This window comes from Typha latifolia, chromosome 1 (assembly GCF_019914945.1).
Source record: "Typha latifolia isolate L0001 chromosome 1, TyphaL0001v2, whole genome shotgun sequence".
NCBI lineage: Eukaryota > Viridiplantae > Streptophyta > Magnoliopsida > Poales > Typhaceae > Typha > Typha latifolia.
In genome coordinates, this window is record NC_133086.1 from 20,127,391 (window position 1) to 20,140,756 (window position 13,366).

At 38.2% G+C, this 13,366-nt stretch overlaps 2 protein-coding genes across 3 annotated transcripts; one reads left to right on the forward strand and one right to left on the reverse strand.

Moving 5' to 3' along the window:
- Nucleotides 1-993: 993 nt before the first annotated feature.
- LOC140781159 (uncharacterized) lies at nucleotides 994-4,736 on the forward strand. Of its 2 annotated transcripts, XM_073127002.1 has the most exons (5): nucleotides 994-1,311; nucleotides 1,403-2,474; nucleotides 2,662-2,745; nucleotides 2,875-2,946; nucleotides 4,196-4,736. In XM_073127002.1, exons 1-4 carry the CDS (start codon nucleotides 994-996, stop codon nucleotides 2,934-2,936), a joined length of 1,536 nt encoding a protein of 511 aa, XP_072983103.1. In that variant the 3' UTR covers nucleotides 2,937-2,946; nucleotides 4,196-4,736. The 2 variants fall into 2 exon arrangements, with proteins under 2 accessions (XP_072983103.1, XP_072983094.1); XM_073126993.1 differs by having other exon boundaries at nucleotides 2,875-4,736.
- Nucleotides 4,737-5,655: 919 nt separating this feature from the next.
- LOC140780648 (probable ethanolamine kinase) lies at nucleotides 5,656-12,373 on the reverse strand. Its single transcript, XM_073126341.1, has 11 exons — nucleotides 12,114-12,373; nucleotides 11,076-11,167; nucleotides 10,400-10,506; nucleotides 9,847-9,952; nucleotides 8,756-8,878; nucleotides 8,507-8,598; nucleotides 7,672-7,756; nucleotides 7,427-7,532; nucleotides 7,240-7,306; nucleotides 6,143-6,235; nucleotides 5,656-6,049 (listed from the first exon to the last, which is right to left on the reverse strand). The coding sequence occupies exons 1-11, from the start codon at nucleotides 12,284-12,286 to the stop codon at nucleotides 5,921-5,923; spliced, it is 1,173 nt and encodes a 390-aa protein (XP_072982442.1). The 5' UTR covers nucleotides 12,287-12,373; the 3' UTR covers nucleotides 5,656-5,920.
- Between the last annotated feature and the right edge of the window lie 993 nt (nucleotides 12,374-13,366).

Here is a 13,366-nt window from a genome sequence, read left to right on the forward strand (position 1 = left end):
TCTTATAAATCTTATGTCGTCATAATTCGTCAATCTTATAAATTTTATGATGCTGTCCTCTGTTCGTCCGGAGCATCTATGGTTTTATTCGCTTATGTTACCCCCGGGGCCCATCTGTTGCCAATCACAAGGCAGCAAAAGGAGCCACGTCAGCTTGCCAGAGGCACGGGCCCAGTCTTTAAGAGCATCCGTGACCAAAGGCCCACGGGCCCCCTTCTTGACCTCACTTGTTCAAATTTCAAATACTGGACCTGAAGACCTCCCAATTATGTATATCATTATTAATCATTTTCAAAAGCATTGGTCTGATCTAAATCATGTTCAAAATCAAATTTTGAGGGCCATAAAATTAGAGGGTTTTTTTTTTTATATTAAAAATAATTAATAAGTTAAGAGGAGAGAAACTGCACTGCAGCTGCATTTAAAGTCTCTCACATAACACATTTATTCCCTCCAGCCTCCGGGGCCTCCTCAGGTACTGTTACTTACAAGATCTGCCACGTCGTCAGACTGCTGCCACGTGGGAGGCGTGACTGTCATAACCTGAATAAAAAGAAATTTGACAGGCTACTTATTTTCCAATTTGTAAACATTTAACGGGAAATTAAAAAGGAAAAAAAATGACGACGACTCCCCAGTGCGCGAATCGTGCACTCCTCAAAATCAACCACAGCGTAGGCACGACGGGTCCTGGTTGGCGTCTGACTTGGCCGTTGCCGGCGAGAGAACCAAGTCATCCGCCACGCGTCACCACCAGAAGCCCATTCCACGGTGGGCCGGCGAGAGAACCAAGTCGTCCGCCTCGTGTCGCCACCAGAAACCCATTCCACGGTGGACCGCCGAAAGAAACCGAAGTCAGGTGCACGTCGACGACCGGATCAAGAAAGAATTCTCCGCACGCACACGGAGATTAGATTAATTAGAGATAACATAGCAGCACGGCAACCCCCATCGATCAGATCACCGCAAAAAGCTACCGTCTTGGGATTCACGATGAGGTCGACGAGATCGTACCAGGAACTCGACGTCGAGTCTCTCTGGACGAAGGCCAACGAGCTCGAGGAGCAATTCGCGGCGTACAAGCTCAGAGCCGAGGACAAACCGACGAGGGTCTCCTACAAGGCCGATAGGATCAGCGAGATGGAAGCCAATCAGAGGGACTCGAGAGGAGAGCTCTACGAGAGATACGCGCAGAGACGAGACTCCAAGCTGAGAGAGGAGTGGCTGCTGAGGATGGAGGAGAAGGAAGCGGAGATGAAGGCGATGTGGGAACGCTTGGAGCAAAGCCGCGCCGAGATGGCGGCGACGTTTGTGAGTTCTTGCTCTCTTCTCTGCCTTAAAAATGTCAACTTTATTGCTTTAACTTCATGTAGTGAATAGGATTCTCTACAAAAACTTGCAGCAGAGAATTGAATCCAACCATGCCGCTCCAAGAAGCAGCAGTGCCAAAAGGCCTTCTTCGTACGGTAGAAGCATGTCTTCCTCAAAGCCTAGGAGCTCTGTATCAAATATTCCTAAGACTGCTCACTCGAATTCCATAAGGAGAAGAAACCAACCTGAGACAACTCCTCCTACAGCTCGAGACTTCTCTGACACCAGGAAGGAGAACAGAGTGCCATCATCAGGTGTGTTAGCTCGAAGCAGGAGCACAAGTACTGGAGATGTGAATGCGGTTAGAAATCGCAAGTCGGTATCGCATTCGAGGAGGAATAGCACGGCTAGCTCTGCTGAGTTTGAGGAGATGCCCAAGAAGCAAGATGAACAGATTGTTCTTAATGAGATCCAAAAGAGCGGCGCCGCCTCGAAGCCGTTCTTGAGGAGGGGCAAAGGAATTGGCCCTGGTGCTGGTGCTGCTGTAGCTAAGTTAAGAGCCTCCAGGGTTGCTGAGACTGCAGTGGATGACAAAGACGAACAATCGCCTCAGAAAGGTGGGGACTTGGACTCTAATTCCAACGACTCGGATGGCGGAAACTCGAGTTCCAATGAAGGATCAAGCGACTGCATTGATCCAAGATCTGTTCTTGAAACCAAGGATGATTCGTCCAACCATTATTCCTCAGCGGAGAAGGCGGGAGAGTCCTCGGGAGGAAGCTCTGAATCTTGGTACTCGAACGTGAATACTTCATTCTCTAACGTACCAGGGATTGATGCATTAGTAGATTCTCCTGCAGTGAGCCCACCTTCCTGCGAGGTTGATGCTCTGGAACCAAGGAAGAAATCTGGGAGCGCTGAGAAGCCCGTTTCGGCATCGAATTCTCCCGTCGAATCGCACAAGGATGCCGCGAAAGGATTGAGGAAATTACTGCATTTTGGGAAGAGAAGCAAAGGTACAGAGAGAACTATATCCGCCACAACAACTTCGCTACGTGATCAGGATGGTTATGAGCATGCCCATGAGATAGCAAACTGGTCATCGTATGATCTTGAGACTGCTTCTAATAATCCAATTGATGGACATATCATCTCTGAACAAGGTATCTCTCTTGCTTGCTAGTCCTACTTGGATTTTATGTTGACAAGGAAAAATATATACTAGACTTCAGCTTCAAATCTTAAACCATCTTCGTATGCACTTTCAAAGTTTATACTATTCAGAAAGATGTTAGTGGAAAAGTAATATTACTATGCTTCGAATCTTAAAACTCCTTTTGTTTTGTGCAGCTCACTCTTCGGTTATCTCCACAGCTACCTCAACTCGTAACATAGAAGTGTCAGAAGATCATCCATCAGGAAGATCTCCAAAAGGTAACTGCTCACTAGCAACATCTTTTAGGCTTACGAGTTACGAGAGTTCTCTTTTATTTCTTCTGTACATCGTCTAATGATCTGCGTATTAGTGGGTGTGGTTTTGATGTGCATTTGTCTTCCTTGCAGCGCACCGTTCTTTCTTTTCATTTCCATTTCGCAACAGAGGACATGAATCCAAGCACCGGTGATCGGATGAAGGTCCAGAATTTGAGTTTTTTTTTTAATTTTTTTTAAATTCTTCTTGTTTAGCTTCTGGCTAGAGAATTTCTTACCTCCACTGATACAGAATTTGCGAAAGTGTTGTGATCTTTGTTGGTTTTCTATGTTCTTTTATTTTATTTATTGCCTTTCTTTTGTTGTTTACAAACGTGATTGTACCATTAATAAAAGGTGAACCATTCTTTTTTTTTTTTTTGTGGCTATTGTTTCTTACCACGTTATCTGCATCAAAAATATATATAGGTGATATCAGATGCACATATTCAAATCAAATACTCATTTGGATTGATTCCATAAACTCATGCGGTGAGTTATGTTAGTTTGGATTCCTTTAACTGCTGTCATTTAGGTTAAATGAGAGACATGTACAGGAGAGCTTGGATTTATTTAAATGTAAGGAGTTGGTAAGCGAGAATTTCTTATCTTGTTCTCTCTTTTTGGTGTAGAAAAGAAAGTGATTTAAGGATTTGCTTTATATAAGTCTTCTTATTAGTCTAAGGGCTCCAAGATTAGTTGAAGGCGTTGACGATGACATTCTAAAAGCAGAGGTGATCAGATGCATCCCGGTATTAGGTGAATCACATATATTCTTGTGTAGTGGTTATGACTGTGCCTGTATGCCCTTTCTTGGGCTTTTATTATCTTCTCTATATTCTTTGCACATTTCGACTATGGGTATTGCTAGAACTTAGCTAGGTGCTTTCATATTAGAATTATTTTGATTCTAGTGATGTAAGGAAAGGGCTCTTCTTTTTCACCTACAGGTTCTTTTGTGTTTTATTTAAGAAAATATATAGTGTATCTAGTTATGGGAAATTTAGTAACTAACTATGGTTTTGCTGAATTAAGGGATCAAATCTTTGAATTAGATCAGTTTCCAGCATCATTTGTATATAAAACATTATAAAGACAAGGGAAAAACCCAAAAAAAAAAAAAAAAAAAAAAAAAACAAGAGGAGGTTTTCCCCCAAAATTATTTTTGTATGCATAAATTCATTTAGCAGTCACCTGCAAGTTTATCCAAGTATCATATAGAGAACTCAAAATTCATGCTCCACTTGAGAGTTGAGACTTCGCATAGAATAGATCCATGAGCAATCAACTAGGATTAAACAAATATACGAACCTTCATATATCTTTGTTTAATTAAATGCTAAGAATCTAAACATAGCATACTTCTAAACCACAGTTCATGTAATTAAGCAACTAACCTCCAGCATTATTGCAGATCTTCTTCTCGTAGCTCCTGAGGAGGAGGAGGAGGAGGGGGGCGAGAATCCGAGCTGGAGATGGAGGACACGTGTGCGGACTCCATTTGTTGGACGTCGCGAACACGTGCCCTGCTTCTCCAGCATGGCGTTCTCGTCCCGTTAAGCTCTCTTTCTTTCCGGTCACCGGGATTCTGGAGAGCAGGAAGGGCAATGAACAAAGAGTAATGATTTAACTTTGAGAGCCCATTCTTATATACATAAGAATTAAGCTCTCAAACTATATATTCCTCTAGCTTAGCAACCAGTGGGGCAGTGGTTGTGCTATCCAATGACTTGCAACGTTAGGCTGCCTAAAAGAAAATTAATGTGGAAGGAGGACATGGCTATCTACCAAGCAAACTACCTCAAAGCTACTTTGGGAAATGGCAGACAACCAACCAGGGGTCCTAAGGACGTCTTTACAAGGGGAAAGTTCATGGCAGTGGGAATGCAATGATCACCATCCAAGTACAAAGTGTAGACGAATAATGGAAAGGAGAAAGAAGGTTGAGTTCGTTACTCTTTGCTTGCTTGCTTAGATACCCTCCCGCACATTTTATACTATAAACACAAAATTAATTTAATCATTCCAAACTTGACGTAAAGTATCATGGGATAACAAGCACTCCTTTTGCCGTCCACAAGGGTTTATTATTTGTTTTACCTCATGATCAGCTTATCACCTGGCAAAAGAATTCCAGATCTTTGTCGCCATTTGGACGTAATTCTTCGCATGCCGGTGGATGACAAGAGCTGAACATTACAACACAATCCTTTGAGAGTTGTAGTCTGAAGTCCTCATACTTGTAAACTGTTCAGATGTTTGGTCAAATCATTTAACTACGATAAGTGTTAACCGTGATTGATCTATCAACAGCTCATGGAATCCTTGTCGAGACTTGTTTGTCAAACATCTTATCCCCTCTTTTATCAGAGAGAGTGATGCTTGAGCCCACTCACAACTGAAACAAGTTTGGAAATTAATAATTATATATTAAAACCCAGATAAATAGATTTACTCAGAAGGTTCAGCAGCAGAAGTATGAAACTAACTATCACTGGTGTGCGACGACCATAAAACCCATATGACATACTAAATTTTAACTTTGACTAATAAGGGCATTTATCCGCCGCCCTGAGCACATAAAGAAAGGGCAGGATAAGAACTGCAAGTCTCTGCCACTTTTTCCATAGATGGGTGCAAAACTTTGAAAAAAGTTTTGAATGAGCCTCAAGATTCTCAAAAATTATATACACATGCATAAATCAACTGAGTATTTGCAAATTCCACCGTTTTGCATTTGTGAGATATTAAGACCCTGGAATGGAGCATCTGCAAATTCAAAGGTGCATCAGAAATCTCTTATAACGTTTTTCGTACCGTTTTCAACATAAAGTAAAAGGTCTTAACTTTGTGTGCTGATGAGATGCGAAGAAGTATAGAAATGAACTCCACTGTTTATTAGTAAGAATAGCAAATCCTGCGATTCTAAGAATACTGTCTTGTTCCGGAACATGATTGAAAAAGAATTACAATATGTGAGTCCAATAGGACTTGGCACGATAACTTAAATTTTGCCTTAAAAAAAGAAGCCTTACAAAAAAGAATATATGCATCGTACGTAGATTCAGGAAGACGTCTCTGCAAATTGATCTACAACACATAGCAATAGAGTAACATTGGCTGGCAATGAGATGATGATTCAACCAGTGCCTGTCCCAGAGATATATTTTTGGGCCAAGGAAAAGCAGGCTTCCTTCTGCTTCTTGTATTCATCGTAGCGAAGGAAGAAGTACCAGAGGTAATCAAAATCAATTGGAGACACCTTTGCCTACATTTCATAAGAAAGTAAATGTATTTTTTGTTTTATACATATTGTGTATCACTTGATCTATTCTGCAAATCAAGAGACAGGAAACGTTACCTGGATAAGAGCCCACAGTGCCCAGTAAATGTGTGACGCTAACCTAAAAGTATTTGTTTCCACATGAAGGGCTTCAAGAACTTTGTCAGGCACCTGAAAGCAAGAAGACTATAACGACAGAAGAAATAATTGGACAGGAAAGGTGCAGATAATAAAGCACATTTCAGAAGAAAAGTATTCTTTTTTCCCCACTTCTCACATATCAAACTGTTTGGAAATAGTGAATTTTGTAGGCCACTATTATCTCTTGTTCCATTTCATGGCAGGTATAACTGTATAATGAATTGTTGTGTGGCTTGGCAACAAGACCAGGCTGAGTACTCTCTGCAAATCACATTTTAATATATCTTCCAAGGGTTTGAATATGTTTATAGTATGCAAGGAAGAACTATTGATACAAATCTCGGAATAAATATCATACATACTTGAGCATGTATCTATGCGAACAGTTGTAATAAACTCTGAAAGGTTAAACCTGAGTTTGCCAAAACTGCTTATCAAAGAAATTGTTGTTATAACTGAAATGCATCACAATAACTGCTCCAAGAATAGTTACACAAAATATTCTATGAGGAATGTTGCTTAAGTAAATACGAGAAGAGAGGTAAATAGATCTGTGAGGGTTCAAAGCCAATATGTGATAAGAGCAAACTGCTACTGTTAGAACTTTTGCATAGCATCAGTACAAATCTCAATTAAATAAGGCACTCAGAGATACAGTGACATTCGAAGCAAAGTCTCTTCGACACTTTGTCAATGACCTCTACTGCAAAACAGGATTGTCTAAACAACCAACTGGGTGATACCTTTGACTCAGAGAAAGACAAGCAGATAGTTCAAATAAGGCATTTTCAGCTACTTCAGTTAATTTAGCACATAATAGGAAAAATGTGATGGCAAGGGTTGCTGCCTTGAAAGGACCAAGGCTACATATAGTCCAATTTAGCATAATATCATACAAACAAGATGACTTTGCGGACAAATATAATAAAAAGAGAGATCCATCTTTTCCATTAATTTTATTGACCAAATAGCTACATTTCAACGATCTTTCAGATTATATTGATAGAGGATGGTGAACCATCAAATTTACATACCTCATCTGGTTTATCAGGTAGCAAGTAACTCCTGAAGAAATGATATTGTGCATCCTTTTTTGGGTACCTACATCAGGTAACATCATAAACAAGCCAGAACTAAGCAAACAATAGATATTAGCTGACTTCTCTAGGTCATCCTTTTCTCTATAAATGTTTAAGCATTGTCAGAGAGGACGCAACTCACAAGCTGTAATCACAGTCAAAGCCTGCATATTCATTGAAGTGGTTTGCAATGTCGTAGCCTCGATAGCTGTACGACCCATACTCGAAGTCAATGAAGTACAATTTCTCTATCAAAGAATATGGCACCAAAATAAGTTGAGGGCAAGTTTCTAAAATATACAAGTGAAATAGCATATGTGAAGGGACAAAAATGTAGAACCATATGATCATCAAAAAGTGGAGATAAGGAAGTGCAAAAACATATACCTTCTGCATCATTCAGCATCAAGTTTCCAGAAAGTAAGTCATTGTGCGCAAAGACAACAGGGGGATTCAAAAGGTCTGTAAGATCCTGTCAGCAAATAATTGCAATGAAAATATGCACCAGAGGAGGAACCTACATCTCCATAAAATTAATGGTGTCCACATAATGAAGATCACTAGAACCATTGAAGTACTCAGACATATTTGGATGAGCAACTGCCCATTCCTGCAGGGGGTAGCCCCATAAGAAGCTTCGCTCAAATTACAATGATAAAGAGCAAGGCCACTGGGATGCACTGGCAGATCAAAGGTGCTGGATCCATCAAATAGTGTCCAGTCACCAGATGTCTAACTTGCATAGGCTGAAAGATGCCATACACTGGTACACTGCCATTAATTCTAAATTGGAAAACGACAGTTACCTTTATCTTTTTACTAAATTTGGCATGATGATATATGGATTTTATTCCTTCCAAACTCAAATTTTAATTGAGAATTTCAGAGGTTAATAGGCAATATAAGAGAAAAAATTACAATAAATTGAGATAGTTGGTGTCATTACAAGGAAAGGAATAAGCACAGGAGAAAGCAAATTGAGGACGAAAAGATTTTCTTGCAACATAACATCATGTCTTCCTTGCACTAAGAATATGAAATCATAAGAGGAACCCGACAATGATAAACCTGATTTTGTATAAATATCTTGAAGGCACAGAAACTGAAAATAAGAAGTCTATGTTTTAGAGGCATCATAACTTGAGGATACACAGATTCAAGATCATTTGCAATTGTAAGGTGTTTGGAAGAGACAAAAAGCATTACATCATAAGAAAAATACCTTGAGCTCATTAACTTCATCATGTATTTCTTTAAATGAGATTGCTTCATACTTAGCCTGCTCCTCACTCTTATCAAACTTCAAAGTAGCAGCTGCAATGAAACCTTAATTATTCAGGTAAAGGAAGGTTATAGCAAGAAATAAAATAAATCCAAATGGCATGTGGCATGTGGCAGAACTCAAATGTGATCTGTAATTCAACAAACTTCACAAGCATATAATATATAATACAAGAGTCAAGAAAATAACCTTTTCTAAAAAACTTGAAGATATCATTCCAAAGTTGTGGTTCTTTAGAACCTGGAATGTCCACTTGATGGAATCTATGAAGCTCCTTGGCAATTTCAGCAGCTATTTTCGGGTTACTCATGTCTGCAAAAAGAATGTCATCAACAGCCTTTTACAATTGCCAAGTGTGCAAAACAGAATGTCCTTATAGGTCACAGTTGATACATAAGCTTGAAAAAGAAAAGGACAAAATAGAAAAAGAAAAGAAAGAACAACATATGAATGTATTCAAGGATTTAAGTAGCATCTCATAACATGCCAATGTGCCATATCACATTGAATTTGCAACATCCATTATGCTGCAATAATGATTAATGAGGATCCGACAGCTTAGTCATATAAGCACTGACCCATACTACACAAAGTATGTCTATGGTAACATTCAATAATCTATACTGTGGACCAACTCAGAAAAGTCTCTGCAAAAAACAAAAAATAAAAAAATAAAAAAATCCTGAAAACGGCATCCAAAATGAATGTTACAAGCATGCTCTCTCAAACGATTCACTTGGATTCATTCTAGAGAAAAGCAATACTACCATAATCTACTTTACCACAATCACATTTCTATGCAACTTTGCTAGATATAATGACCAGTGACATTGATAAGAAACAAAAAGTAGATAGTTCTCCAAGAATCTAGACATCAAGTGAAACATGACTCGTACCAGAGAACCAGCTGACCATTTCAACTAACCAGTCTCTAGCTTATTATCTCAGCCAGCACTCATTAGCTTAGGGCTATTTAGGACTAAGAAGACTAAATTCTAAAATGAACCCCTAGCATCTTGCAGCATAATAGAGCAGCTAGTAGCCTAGTACTACACTAGTTTTGCATCCTCTCTTCATATTGCTGACCTCAAAGAGCTGCATTTTCTCTGCATCTATCACGGTGAAAAACTACACATGTATACAAGAAAGATGCCATGTTGAACAAGTAAAAATTAGGTCCATTTAGTTACAATATAACATAAGCTTATTTCATTCTAAAAAAATAAAAAAAAAACCTTCAAAATGCATGAATTGGCCATTTAATAGATAGAAATGATCACCTGAGGGTGAAAGCGTCCGAGCATTGATAAATGACTGAACAATACCATTTTCAAATATTCCAAGCAATTCAGCACCAAATCCTGCAGCTGAGAGATGTCGTATGGCCTAACCATGATAAAGGTAACCGATAAGCCACTATGCAGATATCATGCATGTTTGGTTAACAAATTTGCTAAATGTTTTGAGTGAGATAAAAATTTATACATGAAAAGACAAAGGAAAAAATAAATAAATGAAAAGAAAAGCATACTTTAGTAGGAAAAATCGTGCCTCGAATTGTTGCTTAAACCCCAGATTGCTAGATAGAGCATAAAACCCAAAAAAGGAAGTAAAAGACTAGCTTCATACAAATTCATCAATACATCAAAAACTACCAGCATCAACAACACAATGTGTAAAAGAAAAAAGTACTGAAACATGCTTCCTTGAATGACAATAGGAATGCAAAGTATGCTTATCATAGAACATGAATATGTAATGGTATATTATGGACCTCCTAGAGAACATATTACACAACCTTCAAAAGTTTAGACACAAATCTGAATCACCAACCTGCAACTCTCTCTTGCGATCAATCACCAAGTCTGTATTTGGCCCATACAGCCGGACAGTCAAAAGAGATTCATTGCCATTGCTCTCTCTCACAGAGACCTTCAGCACTGCAGAAGATTACAAGCAAATGATCTTAACTTCCAATAGTTAATTGCATAGCATCACATTAAAATTTATACCAAATTAACGGTCATGAAAGATACATATAAGTTTAGAATATTTATACTTCCAGAGACACGTCCTGGAGGAAAATTATACTAACTCATATGAAGCTACAACAGTTCAACAGCTTCATGTGGTGACCTCAAAATGCCATGCATCTTATTGGTAAAATTGTCACAGTTAACTGCGGTCTGCATTAGGACACAAATGTGGCTGAGGCACATAGGTTGTGCGTTGAAAATTCTGCCTACTACCAATATGATGTGCTATAATGTCCCTCTCTAACAACAGTCCAGGACATCTTTCATTTTATGTTTCACAGATAATGCTAAAAGATAAGAAAACCTAAATAAGAACCAGCAGTTTCAAGTTTCAACCCATTCAATAAAATGGCCTGTGGTAGCATCTCTTACTGCAGTACTTACATGTATATAAGTATGTGATATTATACTAGGATTTGAATGTTGGGAAGAACAGCAAGATAGAGGTGACATTTTGAAAAAGTTGAACTCACAGAGATTCGTAATACCACCAGAAACCTTCTCGATTGAGAAGCATGAGCTGTCAATAGATGACCATTTTCTAAACAAATCCTTGCAAAGGTTTCTGCAAAAATAAGTATTTGTTTTCGGATCAGAGTCTACAACTTTGCATGCTTTATGCAAGGAAACAAAGTAAACAATGAGATATTGTGCTCTTTTTCTTGAAAAAATAAAATCACAGAGTTTGAATGAAAATACTTGTTCCATCTTGAGGTCCTGATGTATCAAATGGGGTTGATAAAATTGTATGTAAGATACAAAGGGGAAAAATGAATGTAACACTTTGATTGCATGAGTACAAGTTGCAAACACTAAGGTAAAAGAGAACTCCTCCATTAACCAACTATCCTTTCTAGATATAACGACAATCCACTCACTTGCTTTATTTGCCATGGAATATCTGGTAAATTACCTAAAGTGTTGGCACTAAATTAACAAACATAATGGAAAGTTACATACTTTACTCCAGTATGTAAGAACTGTGGTGCCAATAATAATGTCAATGAACTTCAAGGAAAACAAAAAATAACTGAATAACATAATCGCACTAGTTCGTCAACTAGGACAAATACAATTTAACATGAAAACAGGGGAAAAGAAAATGGCATGTTATCTGGTGAAGATAATGACCATGCTAATAAATTAAGTTACTTTTTCAGTTAATAACAGGACTTGAAATCTTTCCCAAAAGAAAGCCACAACAGGGCACTAATAATTGCAGCGACTAGAGAATTCAAGATATCAAGTGAAAGAGCTCAAAAGGTAAGACAATCTAATCAAAATTGGCAAGACTCAAACACTGTAGGAACTAAGAAATGGAAAGTGCAATTCGTACTATTTCTCTCAGAGACATTTCCACAAACAAGTAGCAACAATCAAAAGCCATGCACAATAATCCATCGAAACTGGAGAAAAATGAAAGCATACACGAATAAATCTCCCTAATCTCACGAAATCGAAACTTCAACAAGAAAAGGACTCCATCTAGAGAGAGCGAGAGATGAACTGACATGATCTGAGGCTCCATTTGGGGAAGCGGGAGGGAGATGTCGATCGCCATAGGAGACGAAGGGATCGCGAGGGCTCCACCGTTACTCTTCTCCTCTCCTCTTCCGCCCCCTACTACATGCTTCGCTTCTGCCATGGCGGTGACGGGATCCCAGTTCCTATCCTCCGCTCCCATCTCCTCTTCTATATTTCGATCGCGGCGGAGGAGGGAACGAAGCGTATCCGATTCGATTCGGTACGACTGAACGGCTTTGCTCGGATTCTACGAGTTTTTGACTAAAATAGCCCTCTTCTAATTTATTTTTATGGAAATAAATTATTCCTCAAACTTATTATCAAATAGGGTCTACCGATAGTCCTAGTAAAAACGTTAAATTAATCAGTATTTTATCTCTAAGTAAAAAAGGCTAATTAGTCCAGTGATTTTGTCTGGTCTTAAAATGCTGAATTGATCAGCATTATATATATATATATATATATTACTTCAACTTTATATTTTAGCAGTTAAAAAAATTATCTAACCACAAAAATATTAAACTGATTAATATTTTTAAAAATATTAATGAATTAATGTCAAAAAAAAAAGAATTTGCGTCTCGTCTAGGTCTCTTTTATCGTATCCACCAAATGGATCTTAGGTTATATCTTTAATCTTTCGTATTCGAATCTAAACCCTAGCCACTTTTCACCACCTGCAGCCACCATATCTTACGACCATCCACCACCACCCTTAGCCATCCACCGCCATTTGACGACCGTCGCATTAATTATTATTCTGCTTTACTTCGACCTTACTCTATTATTTTAATTATAACTTTTCATCCAGATCTTGACTTTATTCAAAAGCCATTAGATCCGAAACTTCCGAGATTACTACACATTATAATCTCAGGATCATCCTACAAATATATCTTTCCATATCTAATTCGTAACATATAACTCCCCTTTTATTCTCATATAAAAAACTTAATAAATAAATTATAATTATTTTGTTTAAAACTTAATAAACAAACTGTCTACATACATTTTTAAAAAAAAATAAACAAAATTAAGCAAATCCAGAGTCAGTGAAAAGGGAGACAAAGATTGTGCCACATATATATATATATATATATATATATTAAAGCTCTTCACATAGTTTACTCACCTTTAGACTGTTCTGGTTTGTTTAATCCCAACGATAATAACAGGCATCCCTTTCTTAAAGATATCAGGCCAAACTCTTTCCTTTTGTCTCACTGTGCCAACTCCATCT

What these genes read in the sequence shown, in the direction of transcription:
- LOC140781159 (XM_073126993.1), top strand. Translation starts at nt 994, where the DNA reads ATGAGGTCGACGAGATCGTACCAGGAACTCGACGTCGAGTCTCTCTGG. An exon ending in CCGAGATGGCGGCGACGTTT is followed by an intron (nt 1,312 to 1,402) that starts GTGAGTTCTTGC and finishes AAAAACTTGCAG; the next exon opens with CAGAGAATTGAATCCAACCA. An exon ending in ACATATCATCTCTGAACAAG is followed by an intron (nt 2,475 to 2,661) that starts GTATCTCTCTTG and finishes TGTTTTGTGCAG; the next exon opens with CTCACTCTTCGGTTATCTCC.
- LOC140780648 (XM_073126341.1), bottom strand. Translation starts at nt 12,286, where the DNA reads ATGGGAGCGGAGGATAGGAACTGGGATCCCGTCACCGCCATGGCAGAA. An exon ending in TCGGACGCTTTCACCCTCAG is followed by an intron (nt 8,879 to 9,846) that starts GTGATCATTTCT and finishes TTCTTTTTGCAG; the next exon opens with ACATGAGTAACCCGAAAATA. An exon ending in CACTGTGGGCTCTTATCCAG is followed by an intron (nt 6,050 to 6,142) that starts GTAACGTTTCCT and finishes TATGAAATGTAG; the next exon opens with GCAAAGGTGTCTCCAATTGA.